The 24,312-nt window shown below is 41.9% G+C and overlaps 1 protein-coding gene across 1 annotated transcript in view; it reads left to right on the top strand.

Moving 5' to 3' along the window:
* The window catches only part of LOC131879859 (zwei Ig domain protein zig-8-like), a gene marked incomplete in the record, with an annotated part of 40,117 nt that overhangs the window by 9,721 nt on the left and 6,084 nt on the right, over positions 1 to 24,312 (top strand). Inside the window, 3 exon segments of the mRNA XM_059226310.1 lie at positions 3,123 to 5,263; positions 15,175 to 15,329; positions 23,013 to 23,223. Of these exon segments, the coding sequence (XP_059082293.1) occupies positions 5,176 to 5,263; positions 15,175 to 15,329; positions 23,013 to 23,223 (454 nt within the window).

Here is a 24,312-nt window from a genome sequence, read left to right as displayed (position 1 = left end):
GGCTGGTCTTCCTGAGGTCCCTAGTAAGCTGAGCAGAGATTGACCAAAGGCGATCTCTCTCTTGTTGTATCGCTTTGTCCGTTTTGACACGGGCCAACCAACAGAGAGGAGTGACTGACTCTGGAGGGCTGTGACTCTTTGAACGTAACCATAACCTCCTCCAATGGGGGTGTGACGTCAATTGTAGTAAACGACCTTAATGCATTATGCAAGTAGCAACTAATTAATTCTGTCGCGGCATGAGTCGAGAAGGTTTACACGAGTTCCATTGTCAAAGTGGATGGGTTGGACAGACTTTCCCAGGATTGTTTCTCTCGAGCAAACACCTTGAGAGATGTCAAAACTCTAGAGATTTTAGGCAGTCTCTTACATAAATAAGAGATGGAACTGCCATGCTACGAGTATCGCTTCCTCCAGACGACAAAGACGACTCCAAGGATTAAGCTATAGAGTTAGTGTCTGTTTTTGACTATGCCATGCCTGGGAAAATAAACCACGCACAACAAGTGTCATATGTTTTAAACTCGAGATTCTTTTGACGGGAATTCAAACAGAAAAGGGCTTGTCTTGGGGTGAATTTGACTGTGTTCCATTACACAACTTGTTCCGTGCAACAGCCATCTGATAGTTCGCTCGAATCCCATGTACTTTCGAGAGCTGAATAAACCCCTACGAGCTTCAAATTAACATGGCTTAATCTTCAAGCTCTTAATATGAAAAAAAATCCCTCATCACGAAACACACAATGGGCATCTGTATTGTGCTAAATGATAAATGTAGTATATAATGCCAACAAGGCAATCCATACATTTTATTTGATTCAGATTTGCAAACCAATTCAATTTCCAAGGTACTTTCTAATGTGATTGATATGTCTGGGATATCTCAAGCATGTCAAGAAAATCGTAGATTACCCATACCGTCGAAATGATCAAAATCCCATTTGTCAGGAAAGGATGAGAACAAAATGAAAAATTGCAAAGCTTAATCAGTCGCTCTTCTAGATAAAAGGATCAGTTTCCCAACCTTTAATTTGAAGTCCTCGTCAGTAACGTTTCACATGGGAAGCTCTTCTTTTGCATAACCAAATTACTTGTCCATCGTTCCACAACCAAAGAGAAACTCTCTCCGAATCGACTGACTGGATTTTCGGTGCCCTAGTGGTTCTGATTGGATTCTTTTCAAGTCAAATAAATGTTGGCTGATGAAGTAAGTTTCTGGGAACCAGCCTCCCAGCCATATTGATTCTGCCCTTCACATTTGCTAAAAGAAACAGCCAAAAGGGCTTTTTGCGGAATAACTATGAGAGATGCCATACATGCCAATCATTGCTTTCGGCGAAAGCTTGACCTTCATCGTGCTCCAAATCACCTGTTCCAAATGTTCCAACTTACTCTCAGACTGGCGATATTCACTTCTCTTCTTTTCTTTTAAAAAGCAATTCAAGTGCTATTGTTAGGTAAATGAGTGCGTAGGTTGACGATAAAATGTAGGCATTACCAGGCATGAGAAATATTCCTTACGCGTGTAGAACAACCGAATTCAGGAGGAGAAACGTTAACACATTTTTCATTTGTCTCATATGATGCCTAAAATACATTGTAAGAAGCTTTCAGTCTCTTTCGCATGCACCTGATATAAAAATGAATACGTGGCTAAACATGAATAAACATTTGAAATGATCAAAACTATTTACGTTGTCCCTGGAACTAACTCAACGGAGTTCTGTAGAGAAGCAAAACTCTAGAAATGTTGTACCTTAACCCTTGATATTGGCCTGCCTTTATCCGTTCCAACTATCGTTTCACCTCTCAATTCCATCCAAAAAGTATTTAGAACACATGGGACGATCGTTGGCATATACAGAATATAAATGTTGCAAGAATACAAACGGATGTGTGTGTACGAGCGTACGCCTCCTGTTTCATGAAGTCTGGGTTCCGGGAAGAGTGGACGAGTTTTGATGAAGATTTATTTGCTGAAGGTGCCCTTTCGGTTCTGAGTTCAGTATTTGCAGAATCGTGACATAAAAGTGATATAATTAAGTGCTCGCTAATAGGGTGAGCCATTTGGTTGAGAAAGATACGTCTGTCAACCGAGAAACCGGAACAAAATTAGGCAGCTAGAATAACTTTGCTTTTCGCTTCTTTGAGCCAACTCAGATGTTCCCGAACCCTTTTTTCTGTCTTTTAAAAGCCCTCGCGTTTAAGTCAAGGGAGCTCAATTTCGAAAGGATCGAGTGCAATTCTTAATCCGCCATTTTTTAAAATGCAATTTCCGAGGCGAGCTCAGTTTTTTTTCGCCAAAGTCACGTGAAACCGATTCTGTGCAAATTGGAGTTCGATTATGTTTTAGAGGAGATATGACAAGGTCTTCCAGATCAGTGAGTCGAATGGAATATATTTCCATTCTATGAGGGTAACGAGTAATGCAAACTTCATTTCCAAACTCGGAGAAGAGCTCTTTCGCTCGGTCTTGTAGAGTGGGAAATGATTCATGAGAGTTTATTCTGCATTTGCATATATTTACGTAGTAATCCCACACTGATGGTCTTGTTGGACTTGGTGGGGAGGTAGCCAACAAACCAACCAACTCGATAACCCTCGGATAATGGCCTCGAAAGGCGGCGAGGCTATTACCGACAAGAAACAAACTGCCGTCTTGACTTCTTCCACAATTCAGATCTGTTCCTTGGTCCGGTGGTCTGAGTCGGTCGGCTTCTACGTAGCGTTTCTATTGGGCAAAAAAAAACCTTCAGGTCACGAGCTATGAAGCGGTAGGCCTGAATTTGCCTGCCCTCGCTCAGCTCTTTGGAATTCAAATCCAAACAAGACTCTTGTAACAGCCTTCACGTCCACAATGTTCGACCTAGTAAACCTAGCATAATGAAGAAGCAAGTACGCGTAACAGCAGCAGCATTGCTCTGAAATCAACCCAAATCGAGTGTACGCACCAAGTGTGCGAACAACATGAGTCGAGATGGACTGATGAAAAGAGGTATTCGAATGTTTAGGACCCAGAATGAGTTCCCCATGTGGCCCAAGTGCACGGGTAGGGGCACTACTAAGCTCTCTCTACCTGACTGGAGAAGGCATTAACGTGTGTTTTCTGGTCCGTTTCAGGCACTCTCTTTCTTCTTCATGGTCACTGAAGAACGAACTAACAAGCTCTTTGGACGGACTCTGGCTCAAAGTCTGGCCAAAACCCAGGGATGGTCGTGGTGCACCTCCCGAAACATCAAGTAATTCCATTACTTTTTCAACATACTACCGTGTGGACCGTGGCTGTTGGCTACAAAAATCTATTGCGGTCTGCCTTGTTTTGTGTCGATTGTCGATAAAACCTATTTCAGATCAAGCATCAGTGGGCCTTCTTTCTTTAAACTGAAAGCTTTTCTTTCTTCTGGGTGCGTCATTTGTTTGCTCTGAAAGAAGTCGCTTCACTTTCGAAAACCTCCTCCTCGTGTGGATGTGTGGGTGTGCTCATACCAGCCACCAATCCCCTTTACACATACTAGTAGTGGTGGTACGCCATATGTATGGCATCAATTCAGACGATCACCAAAAACGAAAGTAGACTTGGGAACATTTTTTTGTTTGACTTGACTTGCCTCCAATCGTGGAGTTATCTGGCTGGTAGTGGTAGTGAACTCTGATGTGAACTTTGTCATATGGGGGTGCCTGACTGGTGCTTGCCAAGAGATCTGCCAGGAGAGAACAACCAAAAGCGTCGAGGTGGAATTGGACTAGGTCTTCGTGAAAGGCGGAGCAAATCCGGGCCGAATACATCATCCCCATCATTGCCGAAGGCGAGAAACTATTCCGCTTTATAGCGTACTACGTACTGGATGGTGGTGTGGTGTTTTGTATTATATAAGCCTGGGAAAAGATGCCGACTTCTTCCTGACTCACTTGGGCGGATTGAATGTTTTTTTTCCACCACTTCCTCAATCGTCACTTTCTCGTTACCCCACATTGCATTTCATCAAATAAGGAGATATATCAACCGAGCGCTTTGAATGGATAAATCATCGTTGGGGAACTGGGTCAATTGGAAGCTCACAATTATATCACCAGAATAACTCAAGGCATTTATTACATGTCTGTTTGCAGCCAAGACACAAATTCTGGAACTTGTTGCCCGACTTAGGGGGGTTGTGCCAGAAAAAACGGCTGACAAACAGACCCATTTTGGTCGATGGAAGCCAAGAGGCTAGGAGGAATTGAGTACGCCTAAAGAGTCATCAACCTACACCATTGAACACGAATAGGACCTACCACAAGTGGGAAAGGGTTGTTGCCAAATCTGGGACAAAGGACAAGACGAGAGCATGAGGAGGCCCAGGAGTGGCCATTAAACGACCAGACAAAGAAGGAGTTGAGAACTTCATTACCTTTGATACACTTCAAAAGGCTTCAAATAATAGGCAAGGACAGTGCCCGATCCATTGTGGACCAAGCCGTGATCAACATCGTTCCAGTTGGACCAACCCGTTTGGGAGTAAACAGCCTTTACTTCCGACGACCCTAGTGGCGGTAGAGGTGCCCTCAGCTGCCTTCATTCGTTCCTTCTCTCTGAGTAGAGTTTCATCATTCCAGCAAATCCCGGGAAGAGACAAAAAGGAACTTTTTCCCGAGTCGACCCAATCCGGAAATGAAAAGGAGGGCATTTTGGAGTGAAATAAATACCTCGAGAAGGACGACGCTGTCCTCTTCTTGTTCCTAACATCTCCAGACTCCATCTCGCTTTCTTGGTCGGCAAACACAAGAAGATAAAGAAACCATTTGGTCTTGTCGGAGCAGCTAAACCATCAGCCGAGCTCACCGTCCGACTTGGTCCAACTCGTGTACATTCCGCTTGCTTATACCGCCAAGGACGACAGCAACGAAAACGACGACTTGGGAGATTTTCACTACCAAAGTTAGACGCTAAAACTCCTGGTACTTTTCTACCTTCTAACCAACGAACGGACAGTGGCTACAGTGGCTACAGTGTCGACAGTGTCGACAGGTCGGAGCCTAGTGTAAGGGCAAAGACCATTGTGTTCTCTCCAACGTCACCCGGTCTCAACAAGATCGAAAATCGACCTTAAACCCTAGCAGGAAACCTATTTTCTTGGGCACCGGGCACCGGACGCCAAAGGTTTTCGTCCCCGGAACTTTGAGTGAACCAAAGATGATGATATTCAAGGTCACGGCCGTCCTCTCGGCTCCTCTGTACGTGTTTACCATTCTTCTTGGAGCGGGATTTCCCACCTGTTTGGGTAAGTCAACCATTCATATCCATCTGATAGATTCGAGCTACAGAAAACGCAAGGCATGATTGCCTTTTGAGGTAAAGCTATTCAGTTTAAATTGAGGGATTCTTTGAAGGCTTAAGCTACAACCATAAGTTTATTTGCAAAACCATAATCCACATGAATTCTCTGTGTCAGAGTATATGTATACACATGTGTGACCAACAGCCAAATTGGCATCAAAGACCGATGGAATTGAAAAGCAGGCTGAAAATGGACTTAAAAGTGAAAGCTGGTTCGTTGTTCCCTAGGGAAGACTTGTTTGGTTGGAATGGCATCCAAGGCCAATACCAATAATAACATTTTAAGCTGCCGGAAGGGGCAAACCACAAATTGCTTTTGTGGGTCTGCTAAAGATAGATGGGATGAAGTGCCTCTTTGCAAATACGGAATGCAAAGATAGTTCACAATTAGTCAAATCTCCGCCGAAATTTCATTTCCCTAACCATATCACAGTGGCAACGAGAAATAGGGTCACGAAGAAGGCCCACGATGCATTTAAAATCCAAGGTTGCAGGTCGGTTCCATTTTCTCACATTCGTCCTTGGCGAGCATTTTAGTTTGGCCCAATCAAATTGGTCGAATAGAAGATAACTCCAAGAGTGGAAACAGTGCCCCAAAGGTTCACAAGGTGTTTTAGAGACGGTTGAAACAGTCCTCAATTTCACCGATATCGTTCTTGAAGGCCTTCACCTTGATAAAGAGGCTCAAACAACGCGGCTTTGAATGGCACAAAGATGACACTGCTCCATAATTGCGTTTGGAACCAGCCCAAGTTGCACTCTAGAGACAGTCCCAAAGCTCTTCCTCTCTTGTGTCTATGACGCTCCAAGGAGAAGAGGGGAACAACAACAACGACGACGACAACGACGACGGCGAAGAGGAAGAAAGAAAAACCTGGCCATTTTCCCATCGAGCAACTCAAAGCAAAGACCTTTGGAACACTTGCCGGATAACCAAATAGATAGAGAGACAGAGGCACAGGGAGAGGAAGAAAAAGGGTTTGGAACCAGACACATGATAGCATTGTAGCTTCTGTTTCACTGGTTTTAAATTTCTGGCTCCTTCGAGAGGTAGAGACGAGTGAAAAGCGGGGCCTCAACTCCTGCCTGTGGCCTGTGTGGAGGCACGAAATCCAGACCATGCTCTGTGCATGTTTTCAAGGCGTTGAAAGTTAAAATGCGATCCAATTTCTCGAGAACGCCTGTTCAAACGATTTAGGAGTGTTTTGGTGCGAGATAAACGAGACAAATCTGTTCCGAACTAGTGCAGCACTCATCATTAAGATATCTGGACAATGGACATTATGCCCATTAGTTTCTCGACCAGACCACTACTTATTACCCTTCCCTGCACCTTAAGCGAAATGTTAGGTAGCCTCTCTCCTCCTTATCTTGGGGAACATTTCTTTTCTCTGGGCAAACAGTGGAAAAGTCTGGAACTCGACGATCGTCGTGGCCCATTCGTTGCCTCGTTTTGCCGGGAAGACCATCTCTCATGGAGAAGTCGAACTTGGCAAGTTTTTTTTCTCTTCCCAAATTTAAAGGTTTCAAGGCCGTGCTTCACAACTAACCTCCCTTCACTAGCTGACTTGTTTGTTGAACAGTCTTCGTTAGGTGAACTCTTGGTCCTGGCCCACTTTGGACCTTGTGTTGTACTGTAGGAGGTGGGTGGTATGTGGGTGGGTGTCTGGCTCTTCAAAGCCCTTGAACTAAAGCGTGGTTGGCAGAATAGCAACAACGGTTCATTAAGTTGTCTTCAGGTTCTTTTGGCCTTGCTTGTGACTCTAATAATGGATGGAAGGACAGTGAATTTTCCACCTCCTCAAAGCCAATGAGTCAATGTACTGGTGGTGGTGGTGGTGGTGGTGTTGGTGGTTGTACAAGAACCCTTGATGGCAGAGGACGGAGGATATGATTATTTTCCAACTTTAAAGCCTGGCTTCAAAATGGTTTCTAGTGTATCTGCAGTTGGGCGTGCTTATAATTAGAGCCCGCCCAGGTGTCTGAAGGGCTGCCGATGAATGAGCGGATGATGAAAAGTTCCTTGTACTTGGGAAAACTTGAAGTAAAGTGCGTGACCGAAATTGAGATGAGTGATCGTTTCAAGTCTTCACCTCTTACATATCAGACAACCTTGGAATATTTTTTGGTGTTTGTGTTGGCAAACTCAACTCATTTTGGTAGACCACTTTGACCCTCCTTCTCGAATACCTCAAAGAAGGTGGAGAATGGGACGAAATACATCACAATGAACTTGATCCTTCCACTCGTGAGTGAAAGAAGCCTCTTCAATGAAGGGTGGGAAAAGACGCTCATCTTGAGGGCTTCCAGCATTCATGCACTGGATGGGAAGGAGTCTGTATGGTTTCGGAGAGGTAGTCGGAGGCAAGGATGCCTGATGCAAATGCTAAAGCCCAAAAGAAGGAACGACCCTCTATCCGTGATATCGAAGGTCCTGTTATAATCCCTTTCAAGGCCAGCCATTGCAAGCCCTTCGGCTTAAGGTTGGTTGATGAAATTCAGTGTCGTATTTTTTGCATTTTTGATCAAAATCAGACTGCCGCGGAAAGACCTTAGTCAAGATCTTTTTTTTTGAAATAACAAGCCAAAACGCTATATCGATGATACTATACTACAAGACACTACAAAGCCATTGGGAAGAAAACGGGCAGTTCCATTCTATGACCTTTGCCGTCAAGTTTCGCCAACACCTGCCAAAGGCACTTTCTCGCAGATTGAAAACAGGTTTAAAAACAAAGGCCAGTTCAAAAACCTCAAGGTTATACCTAACCAAGGAAAACTATCCAGACTTACTTAAATTAGATTGCATATTTGAGTTTGGCCTTGAGAAGTCAGGTTTGGTCCATTGAAACTGCAACCATTAGAGAGAGAGACGACTGAGTTGAGACACTTAACAGCATTATGCACTAAAACTTCGAAACGTGTGACATTTAAAAAACACTCCATGCCCACCCAGTTGCATTACTAGGTGTCGACCCTAATTGAATTGCAGTTCAGCCAAAATGTATCCTCTTACACATTTGGCTCGAAAGTGCGACCAACATAAGATTACCTGCCCATCAGCTATTACAATTTTCGCCGGTTTTGCCACCAAATGGCGCATTAATGTAGCACATTCTACGCTTGGCAAAATGAATTTTTGATCGTTTTGGAATGAGCCTGAGTAAAAAGTTTCAATGAAAGTTTCGGAGTAGTCTTGTACCCGTATTTGAAATCCAAGCATGCTTTTGGTCACGAAAGAAACCCTAGAAAAAAATGTGGAGATATGCGTTCAAGTTCAACTTTGTGGAAAGAAACAAGCCATACTCACCTTTGATCGCAACTCATGACAAGTGGTTTTGTAGGAATGGGAGAACTTATTTTTGCCCTCAAGCAGTCCACATAGTTGATACTTTTTGGATCCCATGGCGAAGTACCACTTTCAATCGATTAAACCGACGAAGGTGATGTACTCTTTGTACAAGGAGTGAGGTTTCCCATGCCTGAGAGCAATTTTTATACTAATTAAATGGGAAAATCTCTAGCTGAAGGCACAAGAACGCATCATTTGGCAGCTCTCCACAAGCTCTCCACAAACCCTTTTTGTATTTTACTTATCTTCGGCAACAAACCAGCTCTTCTCGAATTAAGCAAAAACACTGTTATTACAACGATGGTTGCCATGGCATCTAAAAAGCTCTAGACTCTTAAGTTCTGTTAAGACTGTTGAGGATCATTGAATGCGTATGTTCGAAGCTCATAATTTTGTTCTGTTGTTCGGGGAAGCGATTCTTGTTGTCTTCAATGCCTTTTGATGTAAATTTCCAACGAATAGCATAATGGCCAAAGCTGAAATTATTCATAGAAAAACATAAATGCATTATTAAAGTAATTTGAGGCTTTATTCTTCACCAGTGGAATCTCCATGTAAAATGAATCGAGTACCTTGAGTGAGAGCAACGTTTCATTCATTTCAGCTCAAAAGATTCCCTTATGTCAATCACCTCTTTGTGTGGATATGAGCAAACATGGTTCTAACCTCTGGCATGCCTCATTGGTTGTTCAAGTACTGCACAATTTCCTGAAATGAGTTCATCAATAATGCAATGGCGCATTATTCTGATGCGGATGAACAATATTCATGGCGACTCAAGGCCCACGGCCTTTGCATATGTTCACTTCTTCACCTCAATTTATTTCAAAAAAACTATGTAACAGTCGTCTGAAGTTAGACCAACACCGACACACGAGTGAAATTTTTCTACATTACTACAGTTGACCAATGAACCGCTAAGATATGGACTGTCATGCTTGGGTTGAGAAATGGCATTTTGGAATCGAACTAATTCAGTTTCAATTTTCACTTCAATCGAACGACTGGTTAATTTCATTTAACCCTTCAGACAGTGAATGGGCTGGTCTTATTGTGCTAATTACTTACTAAAAGAGAGCTAAATCATTCTTTCTGTNTTTTCTACGTTACTACAGTTGACCAATGAACCGCTAAGATATGGATTGTTATGCTTGGGTTGAGAAATGGCATTTTAAAATCAAACTAATTCAGTTTCAATTTTCACTTCAATCGAACGACTGGTTAATTTCATTTAACCCTTCAGACTTATGGGCTGGTCCTATTGTGCTGATTAATTACTAAAAGAGAGCTAAATTATTCTTTCTGTACCCTTTTATTCACTGTGGTTTAAGAAGGCATAAGTTTTGACCTAGTTGTTTGATTGGGCTACAATTTGAAGCTCGTAATTGCAACGACCTGGGGGCAGTCTTACTTGAAGGGAAATGCTTTTGACCCTAGCATCCCTGTCCATATTCCAGTGGTTCATGGTTGACCTAAAAAGACATTGTTTGGGCTCTCTATTGGATAAAGTACCCTCGAAATGCAATCAGACACCTTGAAAATTTCCTAAGGCCAGGGCAAATCCCCATAAAGTCTAAGGCCAAACCAATCCGCACAGGCTTGGCAATGCACCAAATTCATGGCCTTGCATGTATGATTGATTCATGGACGAACTCTCTTTGGATGCAATCGTACGGGTGCCGCAAGCTTTTGATCTTCAACTTGGTGCGTGTAATACTCGAGTCTTGGATGATGAACATCCTAATAAACGTCCCACTGAAGCAAACATAGTACAAAAGCATGCTTCAACATGATATTAGTTTTTTCTCCATGTTCTTTTATGTTTCGGTTTTCAGTTTCGAGTGAAATAGTAACATTGAAGTCCACCTCTCTGCTTTTTCGGGTTTGTTCAATTATATTATTAGCAAAGAATATGTGGGTCTCGATCCGTTGGCAGATTTCAAATCAGACTTGGACAAGTGATTGACCAAAATCCCTGATCAATCCTATGTCCAAGGGTTAACGAGAGCCGCCAACTGTAATTCGTTGGTAGATACTGTAGGTATGAAAGGAAATATCAAGTGAAATATGTAAAACTCATGAATCTTTCATCTTGAAGTGCTGGGGAATACATTTTCAGTAACGATAAGGAAGTTCGCATGATATAGGCTCTATGTTATCATTTTTGATGCTCGAGTGGTCGTTACAAATAGCCCAATAAATAACCAAAAATACATTTACCCACTGTCAGGTGGTTGACCTTGAAGCGACAATAGACCTTATTTTGAGGTTTTCAACAACAAAAGTGTTATTGATTTTCAAAATCAAGACAACAATAGGTATGTTTAAAGGAAAACATTTGTCCACGTACGTTCTCAGTTCAAGAAGTCCAAATCATTGCTTAAAAACGCAGATTCGTTAAAGGAGATTGCGTTTGAAAAGAGTGCACAACGTTTGGTTTTCAACATTTCCAGGAACAGTGGAGCCTCAGGCTGATTATCGTTCTTTGATAGCGATTTCGAGAACTTCGTTGCTCGGACGTGGTGGCGATTGTGCCTTGAAAATGACACAATTTGCATTTCCAGTTAGCGAAAGTTAGACAGGTGGTGCATTATTAGTATTATTATTCATTCATGACTGGGAACACAATCAAAGCCAACAACTTCTGGTACTATTGTGAGGAATAGCTGGCTAGATAGGGGCCGCAATAATGAGCTTTGGTGCAGTTTTTGTCAGTTCACAATGTCATATCAAGTCAAAGTTTGGGCTCAGCGACCCACTTGCCACTCATCGCAGAAAAGCAACAAAAGGGCCATTTGGGAACAAGTCTTCAAAGCTGCAATAAATATTCGGCGGACTTCCAACCTACTTGAGTGCCCATGAAAAACCTCAGCCTCTGTTTTATGCACGGGCCTATGTCATTTCAAGTATATGTGATAAAGCCTCCACATGTTTTATGTAATCTGGATGTGAGTGGTACGCCACGTTTCGTACGCAGTTACTTTTTGAAACCAACATGAAACCCTAAAATAAACGAAATGGTCTCAGCTTGATGAAACACGGAAATGGGAACTTCTTAGGCATTATCGTTCGTCTCTCATCCAACCTGGAACGTATGTTCGGACTGTCTTTGACACGAAAAATACGACTACGGGGCCACTACTGTAGAACTGTATACTGCTGTGTGTACACAGAAAGGATGTTAGGGAGTGTGCATAGCAAGCATGATGATGCATACGAGGATATCGCCATCCCATCCATTTTTGTCTCCTTTCATCATATTTCCTGTTCCAAGACGCTGAGAACCTACTGGCCAGATTCTCGACCTTCGCCAAGAGTCCCAGTTGTGTTTGGGATGTACGTATTAAGCACACAGAAAAAGCATTGAGACCGTAATTGTACGAGTACCGTGACGCTGAATCAAAAATAGAAATGGAGTGTGTACCAAGGACCAATGCAAGCATATTTGCCTCGTCACTTGGTGGCCTATTAATAGCAAAGCACCTCACTCAATCGGGAAAGATTCCACATGAGTGTCCTTCCTTGTTCAATGATTGTCCAGACAGTTGAAAACGATGAATAAAAAGACAGTTAACTGGGGAACAGGTATGAAATGAAGTTGAAAATGAAGCTGTTCTTAATTGGGATCATTAAACGACCCTTTTCTCAGTTTTTTTGCTGATTCATTTTCTGAATATGTGTGCGTGATCCCTGCATCAATTGTCAGTTTTAGGGAAAAACACTCAATGGCTAATCAAAGAAGCAATACTGACTATAAAAACGAAAGTTGGGTAAAGACAGTGTCCCAGGTTTATGTAGCCTCATTATTACTGACAGCCAAATTTGCTTCATAGACTCCATTTAATGCACTAAAACATCCTTTGAATCCAAAAAGAGGCAAAAGTTAATGAAAGCATTAAGAAAAAAAATGGAGGGACAGGAAGGAAGGCTTTTCTTTCTCGGGCTTCTCTTACTGCTACAAAGAATGTAATGCTCCCTACTATTGAAACGAAAGATTAATTCGATCTATTTGTTTGGACTACCTTTAAAAATTTTCCTTACTTGTATCAAAAGTATAGAAAGTTTTTGCTTCGCCTCAGCCAAAAAGCAAAGTATGTATGAGAATGTGCAAAAAATCATACCATATGCTATATGTATGCAAGTAAACCTGGTTTAGGACATAAAACGGATAAAACATAGTTTGGGCGTGTATATACGCGTATATTTAGAGTTTGAGCGTTCCTACTCATAACATTTAGAAAATATTTGCTTCATAAAGTGGAGCTATGATTTCAAAATATTGAGTTCTAACTAATTATCAACCATGGTCAAAAATGATCATTGAGTTTTAAAAGGTGCCCAAAGGAGGCCAAATTAAGGGGTGGCGGCCAGATGATTGTTCCTGTGGCCATTGAACATCAAAAGTAGCCACTTGGTGGCCAACTAAAGGGTTGGAGGCCACGCTTTTTCTCGTGGCCTTTAAGTTTCAAAAGTAACCACTTTTGGAAATTTTAGCATCCTCATAGGCCACCTGACAACGCTGGTTGCCGTTACTTTCCAATTTTGCTGGCAAACCTGATCTTCAAAATAGAAAAAATGTTATCACTCTTTGAGTATACCCTTTTTCCCTTGCTCAATAAGAAAAATACAAAAACGAGTTGGAAGCCTCAAGACGGCATCGACTTATCTCTCATCGGGGATCCAACACCGGCATTGGTTCGACGACCAGCATGCATTCTGAGGAAACTGAATAGACATAACAGCTGGCACGGAAAGTTGTGGTCAGTCATATTAACTGGATTAAGTGACGTTAAGGAAGTCCCAATCAAAAAAATGATCAAAAAATCCCATGCTAACCGCTAAAACCAAGTTTCCATACCCACAACCGACATTGCTTTCGTCGATTTTCTTGTCACCCTCGAGCTCCCAAACAACGAAACTTGCTCTATCGAGTTTCGGCCGCCCTCTTCGGCATTGAAAAAAAAAGTGTTAGATTTCTTATGAAGAGATAAGGCATTCAAATGGCAATAACTTTTTCAATAGAATTGGTTATGAAAATTTGCTTTAATTCGATAGTGTTGTAGAGGTCTATGTATGATGGTTTTTCACATGTATTGGAGTGCTTGCTCATCTCAAAAGGCTATAAAACGCCCTATGTCAGCATGCATTCCTTCTGAAGGCCCGTACTCACGTCCTCTCATCATATCCTGTCTAGTACATTGGGACCAAGATCACATAAAATTACCATTTCCCACGTGCTAGAATGCCTTTTCTTATATTGGGATTGTACCATACACTAACAAAATATTTTGTTACTGGCTAAGTAGAAATTAGGCTCATATTTGTCTAAAGTAATCTAACTTTCATTTAGTTGAAAGTTGTGAGAGTTGGAAATAGCTCGCTTTGAATGACCACTAGAAAAGATAATCATCTGGGAATTTGTTGAATAATGCATTGGGATCAGGGATGTTCAGACCGGAACATCTCACTGATATCTTTTTTTAAAGACCTTGTGGGATATTCTGGAACATTATGAAATAATCATCTCCAAATTACATCCTACCTCCACTTGACAGTGACACACATTTTAGTGAGAAGGAAGTTTTGCGGTCTATTTCTACGAAGTCTACTTTAAATTAATCATTGTAATAAATGAATTCCATCTTTAGGCGAGTAGAAATTAATGGGTCAAAGCTTATCATAATTGACCGCTTCCAGAGAAAATTTTCTCCTTTGGGAGTATCAAATCAAATAAATGCGGTTGCCTTATTTCATCCAATCCAAGACCAGTAACATTGACTGAACTTTATGTTTAGCTATGGAAAACAGTCTCTGAAAAAGAGTTCCACCAAATACAAAGCAGTTTGAAGATTAAAAGTTGTTTGCATTGGCCTGTGTGTCCTCGAAGGTTGAATAAAGGTGGTAAACTTTTTCAAGATCCTTTGGAAAATGTCAATAATTCAATGATGAGGGAGATAACTAACGGGTCATCCGAAAAATGTCCACTCCATCTCCAACCATCAAAAAGATCGGATGAAGGTCCCCTCAACCAACTACCTTGGATCTAATCCTGGGCAAAACGAAACGGTTTGCTGTAAAAGAGCTACAAAGCTCAGTGCTGGCCTCTGTCAATAGTATGAAACAAGTTTTTGGGACTATATTCTCGGTCAACACTATACAAAGCACTCTATACCAGAAGTATCGAAAAGCTGTCCACGAAGTGAGGGGTTTTGTAATTTGGCACGACATCGACCTAAACTCTTCCGTCCATTACGAGGATCGTCCAGAAGCTAGCCAAGAAAGCACTAAACATGAGAGTGGTTGAGTACTCGACGGTTTGGTTGGTGTACTTGGGAATTGGAAAATCGAAAGATTGACACACAATTTGAATGGGATAAACATCCAATCGAGCACGAGACCCGCTCGAGGACGATAAGATCTATTTCAATTCAATGGGTCTAGTACCTACATTCGTGTGTACTGTCTTCGGTACAGAATACAGAATATGTGTCTCTTTTTTGCAGGTGTGTATGAGCATATTAAGCACGATATCGCAAGTGTGACCAATGAGGACCAAGAGCGATTTCCATACTTTGATATGGACGGAAATAATCAGACCGTGTTCCTGGGACAAACGGCCCATTTACATTGCACCGTCCAGGATATTGGACAAAGACGGGTAAGAAGCCGATCTGAGCGAGGCAATAATAGGTACTTGTTCAAACAAATATGGTGCTCACTTACTGAATCCGGTTCTGGCGGATGGCCATCTATTAGGTTTATTTGTCCTCGACCGGGGGTACTAGAGTAATTGCGAGATGTTTCCATCGGTTCACGCCCATCCGAGACTTGACTATTTGACTCGTCGGAACTTGTCCAATTACTCGATTACCCCCAATAAATTGAGTACACCTACTACCTCTCTACTACCTCCATGCCACTAAACACCCACCATGGCACATTCATTCGCACAAGCTATGTAGTAGGTTAGTAGTTTGTAGCTACACATTCGTACATAGGCCTCTTTAGTGTTGTTCGTCTCCGATTTGGAGGTCACAATTCCCCAAGGGATATTGGATTTGGACCAATGTAAGTGGCAAGCGATCTGGTGGTCGAAGTCTGTTTGTATCCCACTAATTGGATATCAAGATCACCTAGTTCTTTCTCTTCTGAGAGTAATCACTTTCAATCTGCCAATTGACTAGGTAGTAAAGGGGGTGGTCTGGTTTTACCATCTTTTTTTCCTCATCCACATCATGGTTCATATTTATACAACAAGAAGGTGGTTGGAGTGGCAAAAACAATAAACAATAAACAATATTACATTTCAAACACAATCAGGTATTTATCTACCTTGATTGTCACCCTGAGTATGATGTGATACTGGAATGCTACAAAACTTTCAACGGAGATTTTTATTTGCCCTTGCCTTCACCCCATGACGAGAATCGCTCAATACCAAACCCTCCTCAGTCAAAAGTTGTACTCATTTCATAAGTTAGGTTAACGAAATGCCTTGTACCGAGTACCAAACAATAACCCAGCCTCAATCCAATGACATTTCCCTGAATACGGAGCCTAATGAACATATTATTCTCCATGTTCGGCCACATCCGACACCGACTGATTGGCTATTGGTTTGGGGTTTGTATTGCTTCAAATTATGGCCCACGGTACTGGAAATACGAAGTTGGTGTACATACGTACTAGTATTGCCTTGGACTCTTATTGTTTAACCTCAGCTCTTCTCGGCTCTTACGGGAAAAAAGGCACCCAGAAATGTCCTCCAGAGAAGTTGAATAAGTTAATATCATGAAGGTGTACGAAACTCTCTCTCACAATATGGGAATATGAAGAAGATCCACGTCTTCTCCTCATTAATATTCATTTGTGGGTCCAACTACCCGGTTCTTCTTACTACCATGCCATGCCTTTAGACTGTAAGAGGCAACCAAGAAGCCCATGTTCCATGGAATTTCATTGGCACAAGCTTCTTTACTCATGCCCTCTCCACGACTAGCTCTGGCCGTTGTTAGCCTTATCTATAGATTTGTCATCACGTTGTCCAAATTGGCTCCAGGCAGCTGGAATTCGGTGCCTGATCGATCCACATTTTGATTTGTCTATCACTCCAAATCCAAGGTTAAACCTGTCACCGAATCGTAGCAGATCAGGATGCTGCGCTTTCTTGTTTTGCCGTTCTGGCCTCATCGATAGGATGTTTTGGAATAGCCCCAAATAATGCTCTCTTGTAACGATTGAAGACAGACAGATCCAATGTAAGCCCAATGTTACGAATACCACGTCCTTCGTGTGTATGTACCTACCTGCAACCTGGATAATCCGTTTATCGACTTCATGTTTACCCTGCTGTGCATGGAGTGGAATGGAAATCCTGCCCAACAACCACTAAGGCAAATCTGGTTTGGTTATCGATTTGGGAGCTCAATCCTGGTGAGTTGGACTGAAGCATGGCTGAAGCCGGGCTGAAGTGCCCAAGCCGCAATGGAATTGAAAAACGATTTTGATTTATTCTCACGGCGTACCAAGAGGCACCAACACGTATCATGGAACACTTTAAGAGCAGATGGTGCATACCAAAAAGTACTCATGCCTCAAAACTAAAGGAGACAATGCTTTAGGGGCCTTGAAGTTCGCTCTGTCTTGTTGCGATTAACCCTGTATGGCACATAACTTGCCCCAATATGATTGTCCAAAGATTGAGGAGGATACATGGGAACATACTCGATAGAACATACGGGTCAAGGTATTAGGAAGAAAAACCAATTCTTCTCGACCAATGCCCAAGCAAGATTCGGGTTGGAGGCGTTATTTACCCGCACTACCAAATTTGGCCTTGAGCGATGGAATAATCTCCTACACCAAAAAGATGCAGCCTTGGCCTAGTTCACGGGGCTATGGAGTACACTGAAAGCTATGGGAAAAGCATCCAAGCAGAATTTATTAATTTGCCATTGGCTCTTTAAGGAGATTCAAGGAAAAGTTCCAGTTGTTTTGAAAATGTAAATCCTCAAAGAATATATCGAAAGTTTTGTTTACCTTTTTTTAGAATCCCTCGTCGGAAACTTTGTTTGAACTGAATTGCACATGCTGATGGAATGGGAAGTTGCATTAGCAAATCTCTCCAAATATTCCGAAATATACAATGATCCCAAAAGGTTTTTGCCGTTTCCAAATCACAAAAAAGCAAGTCTCAGTAAGACTCGTGCTTACATCATTTAGAAATGTTTTTTTTCAGAGTGATACCCGTTAAGTTAAAAAAAAGCTAAAAAGAAAAAAAAAGAAACTTTTGCGACACCTTTATGCATCCCCAAAGCGTCGACTTTTATAGCAAATTGTAAATAATGTCAATAAAGAGCAGAAATATAATCTTGATCTGTGAGAATGGGATCTCGAGATATTCCGATTAAATGTGCGGTAATTCAGGAAATTGTGAGTGCGTCTTGTGCGGTACAAACAAGGCATTTTCCTCATCACTTGCTGGAGTTACCAGGAGCCAATCCTAATCAAGTACAAGTGAAGCCGCTTGGCCTTCTTTAGAGGCCTTCTCTCTGCACTGTAATGAGGTCCCTTTTGTAAATAAACGTAGCCGATCTCATGGTCATTGGTCAAGTGTCTTTCCTTGATCGCAAATGTAAACATGGTTGAAGGAATCATACTTGAACGTACCTAAACCTCAACAACTTTGGGATGAATCTGTATCTAGAACCCATTGAACACTGATCTTGATTAACTTGATGAGGAACGTCAACTTACGTCGACCAAGGTCAAACTTTAAAAGTCCGACAAAGACAACTTAGGCCATGTAAATCTGAGAGAAGGCCAAGAATCTGTTCCGTCGACTATTCGTACATTTATCGTCCCAAAAATCGGTCTTATTCGCTGAGGTTAAGTGCTCATTGGCTGGCCATGTTTGAAAGAGTCGGAATTGGATGGCTTGCTGAGTGGAAATATGCCCTCGTTTATTACGAGAACAAAGGAGAAAGTTTTTTGTTTAAGGAGGCGGATAAAAGATCGGAAGAGAATCCCGGGGAGACGAGTGATGCTGTGGGTTAACTTGCTGACATGGGGTCAGACTAGGTTTTATGTCTGCAAAGTTGGGATTATTGAGACGGAAATGTTTTTTGTTCCAAATTTTGGGCCCAAGCAGTTTCTTTCTCCTTTGGCTTGCTTTGAATTACCAATCTAAGTCGCATCACTATAGTTTGGTTCCAACATTAAAAAAATGACGCAGTATCCTGTGACTCAGATAGCTCATATTCACACGTACATACTTTAATTCTTGCTCAATTTTTCAACTCATTTCAAATCCTCTACCAAGAAGGGTGATGAGGACAGTTGGGCTCTGGCTGGATAAACACTTTCTTAAAGCCAAGTTTGCAAGTTTTCATTGAAGTTCAAGTTTATCCCTCGACGAAACACTTCTGGAGTGTGGAGCAAGGAGGGCGAAGAGCGATAGGGCCAAGTTCATACCAACTTCATCTTCCTTGGCATCCGATGAAATATCTCGGTTCGTTAACGACTTTCAAAGTCCATTTCAGTCTGCCACGTTCAAAATTGAATAGACCACGAATCGAGATCTTTTTTCGTTTCTTTCCACCCTCAGATTTCTCTACTAAGTTTTTCTTTCTTCAGAACTTTTTCCCTGTCCTATCAGGGAGTTCATGGGGCAAAAGGTAACATACTCCTCGTTCCAGAGCTTTAAAGACAACTGTCTCGTTTCTTTTGGAGATAGCTTCTGCGTTGAGTGAATCTAGGATAGAAATGCATACACATACCTCCACATGGAGCCAGTTTGAAAGTGAGCTAACCAATTTAACAAGTTGTAGGGAAGTTCCACGAGCGATTCCACTGAGTGTTCCCATGACTTGGGTTTTCTTTTCCTCAGTAGGATTAATAGTTCCACTTTTGGGTGGCATTAAGATCGCTGTCCTTAAAGGCACCTAGTCAGAGCCTTGGGTACCCTCATCTTCATCCCTAGCATCAAGACCTGGCTTTTGTATATTTGGTTCATTTTCCCTGAGAACAACTGGTTTCGTCAGCTCCATACGACTCCGGAATGGAGATTGGCTCATAATGTCCTCCACTCAAGTTTGAAGTCGGCTTTGGCTTTAATAAGATGGACAGAGTCGGGTACAAGATTTCGGTTGGACCACAAAATTGGGCTTTAAAGTGGACATTGACGTTGTTCCTCCAAGGTTTAAATGCCTTTATGGCTCAGCGTAGTTGATGCTTGCATCAGATTGTCAGAGCGAGAAAAAACGCACTAAAGTACATCGTACAACCACCCTCTAAATATAACATTTTGGGGTGGCAAATTAGCATTGAGATGGGCTTTGATTAAATGACTATTTTACCTTGTTAATTTAATGAGGTACCAAATCCTCAAGCGCAAAAAAGTTACATGGAACTTTTTTTTGTACTCATCAAATTACGTACAGTACATCCTTAAACCCTCGGTTTTGGTGTCTTCAAATTATAGTACTTGGGCTCGGTTAAAATTAATATATATGAGCTTCAAGATTGCATCTTTGATGAAATTGATGGAATAGAGAGGCATTATAAAGTCGATCTAAGACTGGCAAGTAAGATGACAAATGTGACTTTTGGCGTTTTTTTCTTCCTTTATTTTATTTTTGGTGTTAGTGAAGCCAAAGAATGGTGCAACTGTGGATGCGTTCTTTCTTTCAATCTGTTATCTTTTTTATCTAATCCTTTTATCATCTTCCTCAAGTGTCCATTTATTTGGTCTTTTCAAAATATTGACGAATAATACTCTTAACCCGATGCATTATCTATTGAAACAATCGGCATTTATAGCAAGCAAATCTGAGCATAGAAACCTTTGAAGACACACAACTTAATAAAGCTTTAATCGTAATTGACAATGAACCAGTCTCAAAAGGGCTTCTGATTTCACACTGCATTGTGGTTTTTGTAACCTTCACGGTTGGGCGAAAAAAACAAGTTCAATATTTTCTTACAAGGTTGATAGCCATAAGGTTTTCCCCTGCTTTTGATATTTTTTCTCAGAAAATTGTAATGGAGCCTCTGAAAGCGATTATTATTTTTTGTAGTGGAAGGCGTGCGTGCCCGCACTTGGATTACATATACTCAGCAGAATATGCGCTACTGCACTCTAAATGCATTTGATAATCTTCTTGATAAACGGCTTTTTCTGGCTCGATTTTCATTCGTTTGTACAAGGAAGCAAAATATTCATTGATGTAAAAAGAATGTCGTTCGAATATGAAAGATTCATTTTTGGGAGAGTCTATACTTGAGATGAACCAGAGATAAGCAACACGACCACGACGAAGGCTTAGTTCCCCATCTAATAAGGTAATGAGCTTGATGCTGATGAGTTTTATGGAACATGATAGAGTTCCTGGATGAGAAACGACCAGACAAACATGGAGTACAATATGTATGAAAATGGTTGGAACACTTGAGTGAGAAACCACAGGGCTAGCTTGTTAGAGGATCTAGGTAAGTACGCACAGCATTTCTCAGATCTCGTGAGAGGGCCCTCACGTATGTAGATCCTGAAGTGAAGCGTCATTCTTTCATTCAAGCTCACTACCAAATTTCATATGCAGCTACTTCTTCCTATCCAAGCATAGAAAGAAAATAACAAATGACCTCGGTTGACAGAGCAACCTTCCCATGCGGTAACCCTTCATCGCCAAAGGCTGATTGCCCAAGCTTGTTAAATTGAAGAAAGGCATTTGGGATTTTTTCCATTAAAGGCCGTCGCCAGTAGCAACCACATCCAGGGAATGGGATGTAATGAATCTCATTGTGGGGCCCAGCTTTTGGCATGGTGCACAAGAGAATCATACCTTGACACATCCTGGGCAGAAATATTATTCCCACTTGTCCTTGAATAGTCTGGTGAGTTGTGCGCGGCATCCTACGCTCCATTACTCTTGCAACTTGAACTCGCTCTACATTCATAGGAAGTTCAAATTCAGATAGATTGCCTTGATGTCAGATACATGTCAAGAGTATGTCCCCAGGGCTAAGAGGAATAGCTATGTATAGCAATAGTGGTGGCTGTTGTGGCCCTTTCCTCTACTTCCCCTCTGTCTGTGTACAGAACGCGTGGCAACTCTTCCCCTTCTTTATAGTAGTACATATAGCACAAACAAGGATCACCAGCGTTTTGCCCAGCCTCCACCCGTTGATGCCGACTCAAGGCTTTGGAACAACAAACCGAGGGTTGCTCAGAACATGATAGTCCTTGCTTGTATCTTTATAAAGAAGGCATGGTGAACCTGAAACGAGAGTGCGGCGTGTCTTTGAGAAATCAGGCATACCCTTGCAACTCTTTGTGTTGGTAGTCATGGTAAAAAATGTCTTCTTTTTCGCCCACTCGACAGTATTTGTCCAAATGCCAAAGTAGTAGTTGTGCGCACAGAGATGGCTGGAAAGCTCTATTACTCTACACGGGCCAATATGAATAGTATGCCAGGCTTGAGGGGCCGTTGGGACGGGGATGCCATTACGGTGAGAAAAATGGGGGTAAAAGCTTCAAAATTGAAAATGTCAAATAAATTTCCATTTGTGTTGATTTTCTAAATTTATGGAGCATGGGAGATTGGAGTGCCACGGTGTTGGACTCTCTTGACAAAGCTCAACGACACCACCGGGTCGGTCGGCCTTTTGGAGGCCTGAGTATTCTGCATATGGAACCTTCTTCTGTCCTTCGCACTCTACAAGTAAGAAGGGAAAAGACCAGTGGCCTCCACGAGCCGAAAGCTTCAACTAAATTGATATTTATGCCGTGTACTTTGTAAGCAAAAAGAAGGTCGTAACGGAACATTGGATTGGAATGGAGTAGATAACTTTGGTTCGATTCCTTGTTTTCCGACATCTTTACCCCGTACGGGTCTAGAACAATTTTGAAAGGATGCACCAATTGACCGACATTTCTATTGTTCCAAAGTCTTTTACTACCTCCATTGTGGTCAAAGACAAGTGGATGCTCTGCCAGTAAAAGACATTTAGAGACCATTAAAAGTGCAACCATGTCATATTGTGCGTCACGTCACGCACCGCTGTTGTTTTTTTTCTTATGTCAGTCTCCGCCTCTCCTAAAAGAATGCGCCTCATTCCAGAAGAATGTTCCACCTCCTGTTATTGTCTGTATGAAACAATGTGCACAAGGGGCCGGTTGAGAGGAAAGATGCTAAATTATTCATGAACTCATTTGGCCTTGATTTGAGCCACTGAAAACAGCCCAAATTGGTTAGACTCTCGGATGGATGCTAGACCAGGGCTCACTCCACAATTCTGGCTGCTGCAAGAGATTCATAATTTTCCCCGTTGTTTGTTCCAGGTGTCTTGGATCCGCAAGTCAGATTTGCACGTTTTGACGAGCGGCGTGCTTACCTTCACTGGAGATCAGAGGTTCAGTGCGCATCATCAAAGAGACTCGGACGTGTGGACACTCCAGATCAAATTCACCCAAATGAGAGATGCCGGAGAATATCAATGCCAAGTCAACTCCGAACCCAAGATCAGTTACTCGGTGTTTCTTCACGTGGAAGGTAAATTGCATGTTGCCTACATGGATCATGAATATGATAAGAATTTAAACTTGTGAAATGTAGTTTTGAATGTTTTCGCCAAAGCTTGACAAGTGACAGTTGGTTTTTTCATTCAAAATGAAATTGTAGTCCACTGATTCGTGAATCTGTTTCATGATAGTATTCCTGAGCTGATCTAGAGTAATATGGTTGAGAACCAGCGTTAAACCCATTTTTGAATCCTGTTTCATACTCAGTTCCTTTTCATATTTCATGGAAATCTAAGGAACCACGTACAAGATAAGTCGGTGCACTTCTACAACTGCCGTCAACCAAATGAACGAATTGTCTTTCATTAGCCAGAACCAAGTGTTTCAAAGGGGCTTCATTTATTAGCAAACACCATAAACACATTCTCGCCCCAAAAATGCTGCTTCTAAGCATCCTGGATCCGGGTTAATTTTTCCGTAGCTAAAGCCAACTTCAATTTACCACAATTCCCCACCCTCCCTCCACAAAAAATTGTTTGATACTGTGCACAAGGTGCCAACCTATCAGCAACGAATGTCACCCAGGTTCAATGATGAGATCATTTTGATCTTTTAATCTCTATAGGGTATGATCTGACGACGTGTGCAACATTGAAGCGGTTTCCAATTTTGTGCTCTGTTTTATTTTGCACCTTAGGAGTAACCTTGTAAACAAGCGATTTATCTTTTTGCAATGTCTCAAGGGTGCAGCCGTATCGGGAAGAAGGAATACAAACAAAATCATTTCGGACGAATCCTGAATGCGGATGAAGGTGTCAACTGCAGTAAAGATTTGAAAAATATTCCAAATCTTGTGGGCAAATCGGTTTTCTATGCAAGAAGCAATGCTGTTGTGACAGGATAGGAAGTAAGACAAGGACAAATCACCCAGGTTCTAGCATTCATTCCACAGTACAGTCCAATTTTGCGGAGGGGTGATCCTCAAGAGTATTGGCTACTATTCCCTCCTTGGTGCAATCTTGGGGTCTTAAGCCGAATTTTAAAAAAATGGCCAGAAAACCCCATGTTAACTTGCTATTGCTCCAAAACACCCAGTACAACAAAATTTCTTCATTAACAA

The sequence above is a fragment of the Tigriopus californicus genome, chromosome 4, assembly GCF_007210705.1.
Source record: "Tigriopus californicus strain San Diego chromosome 4, Tcal_SD_v2.1, whole genome shotgun sequence".
Taxonomy (NCBI): domain Eukaryota; kingdom Metazoa; phylum Arthropoda; class Copepoda; order Harpacticoida; family Harpacticidae; genus Tigriopus; species Tigriopus californicus.
Note: the sequence above shows the minus strand (reverse complement) of the source record. Positions and strands in the feature narration are given on the sequence as shown.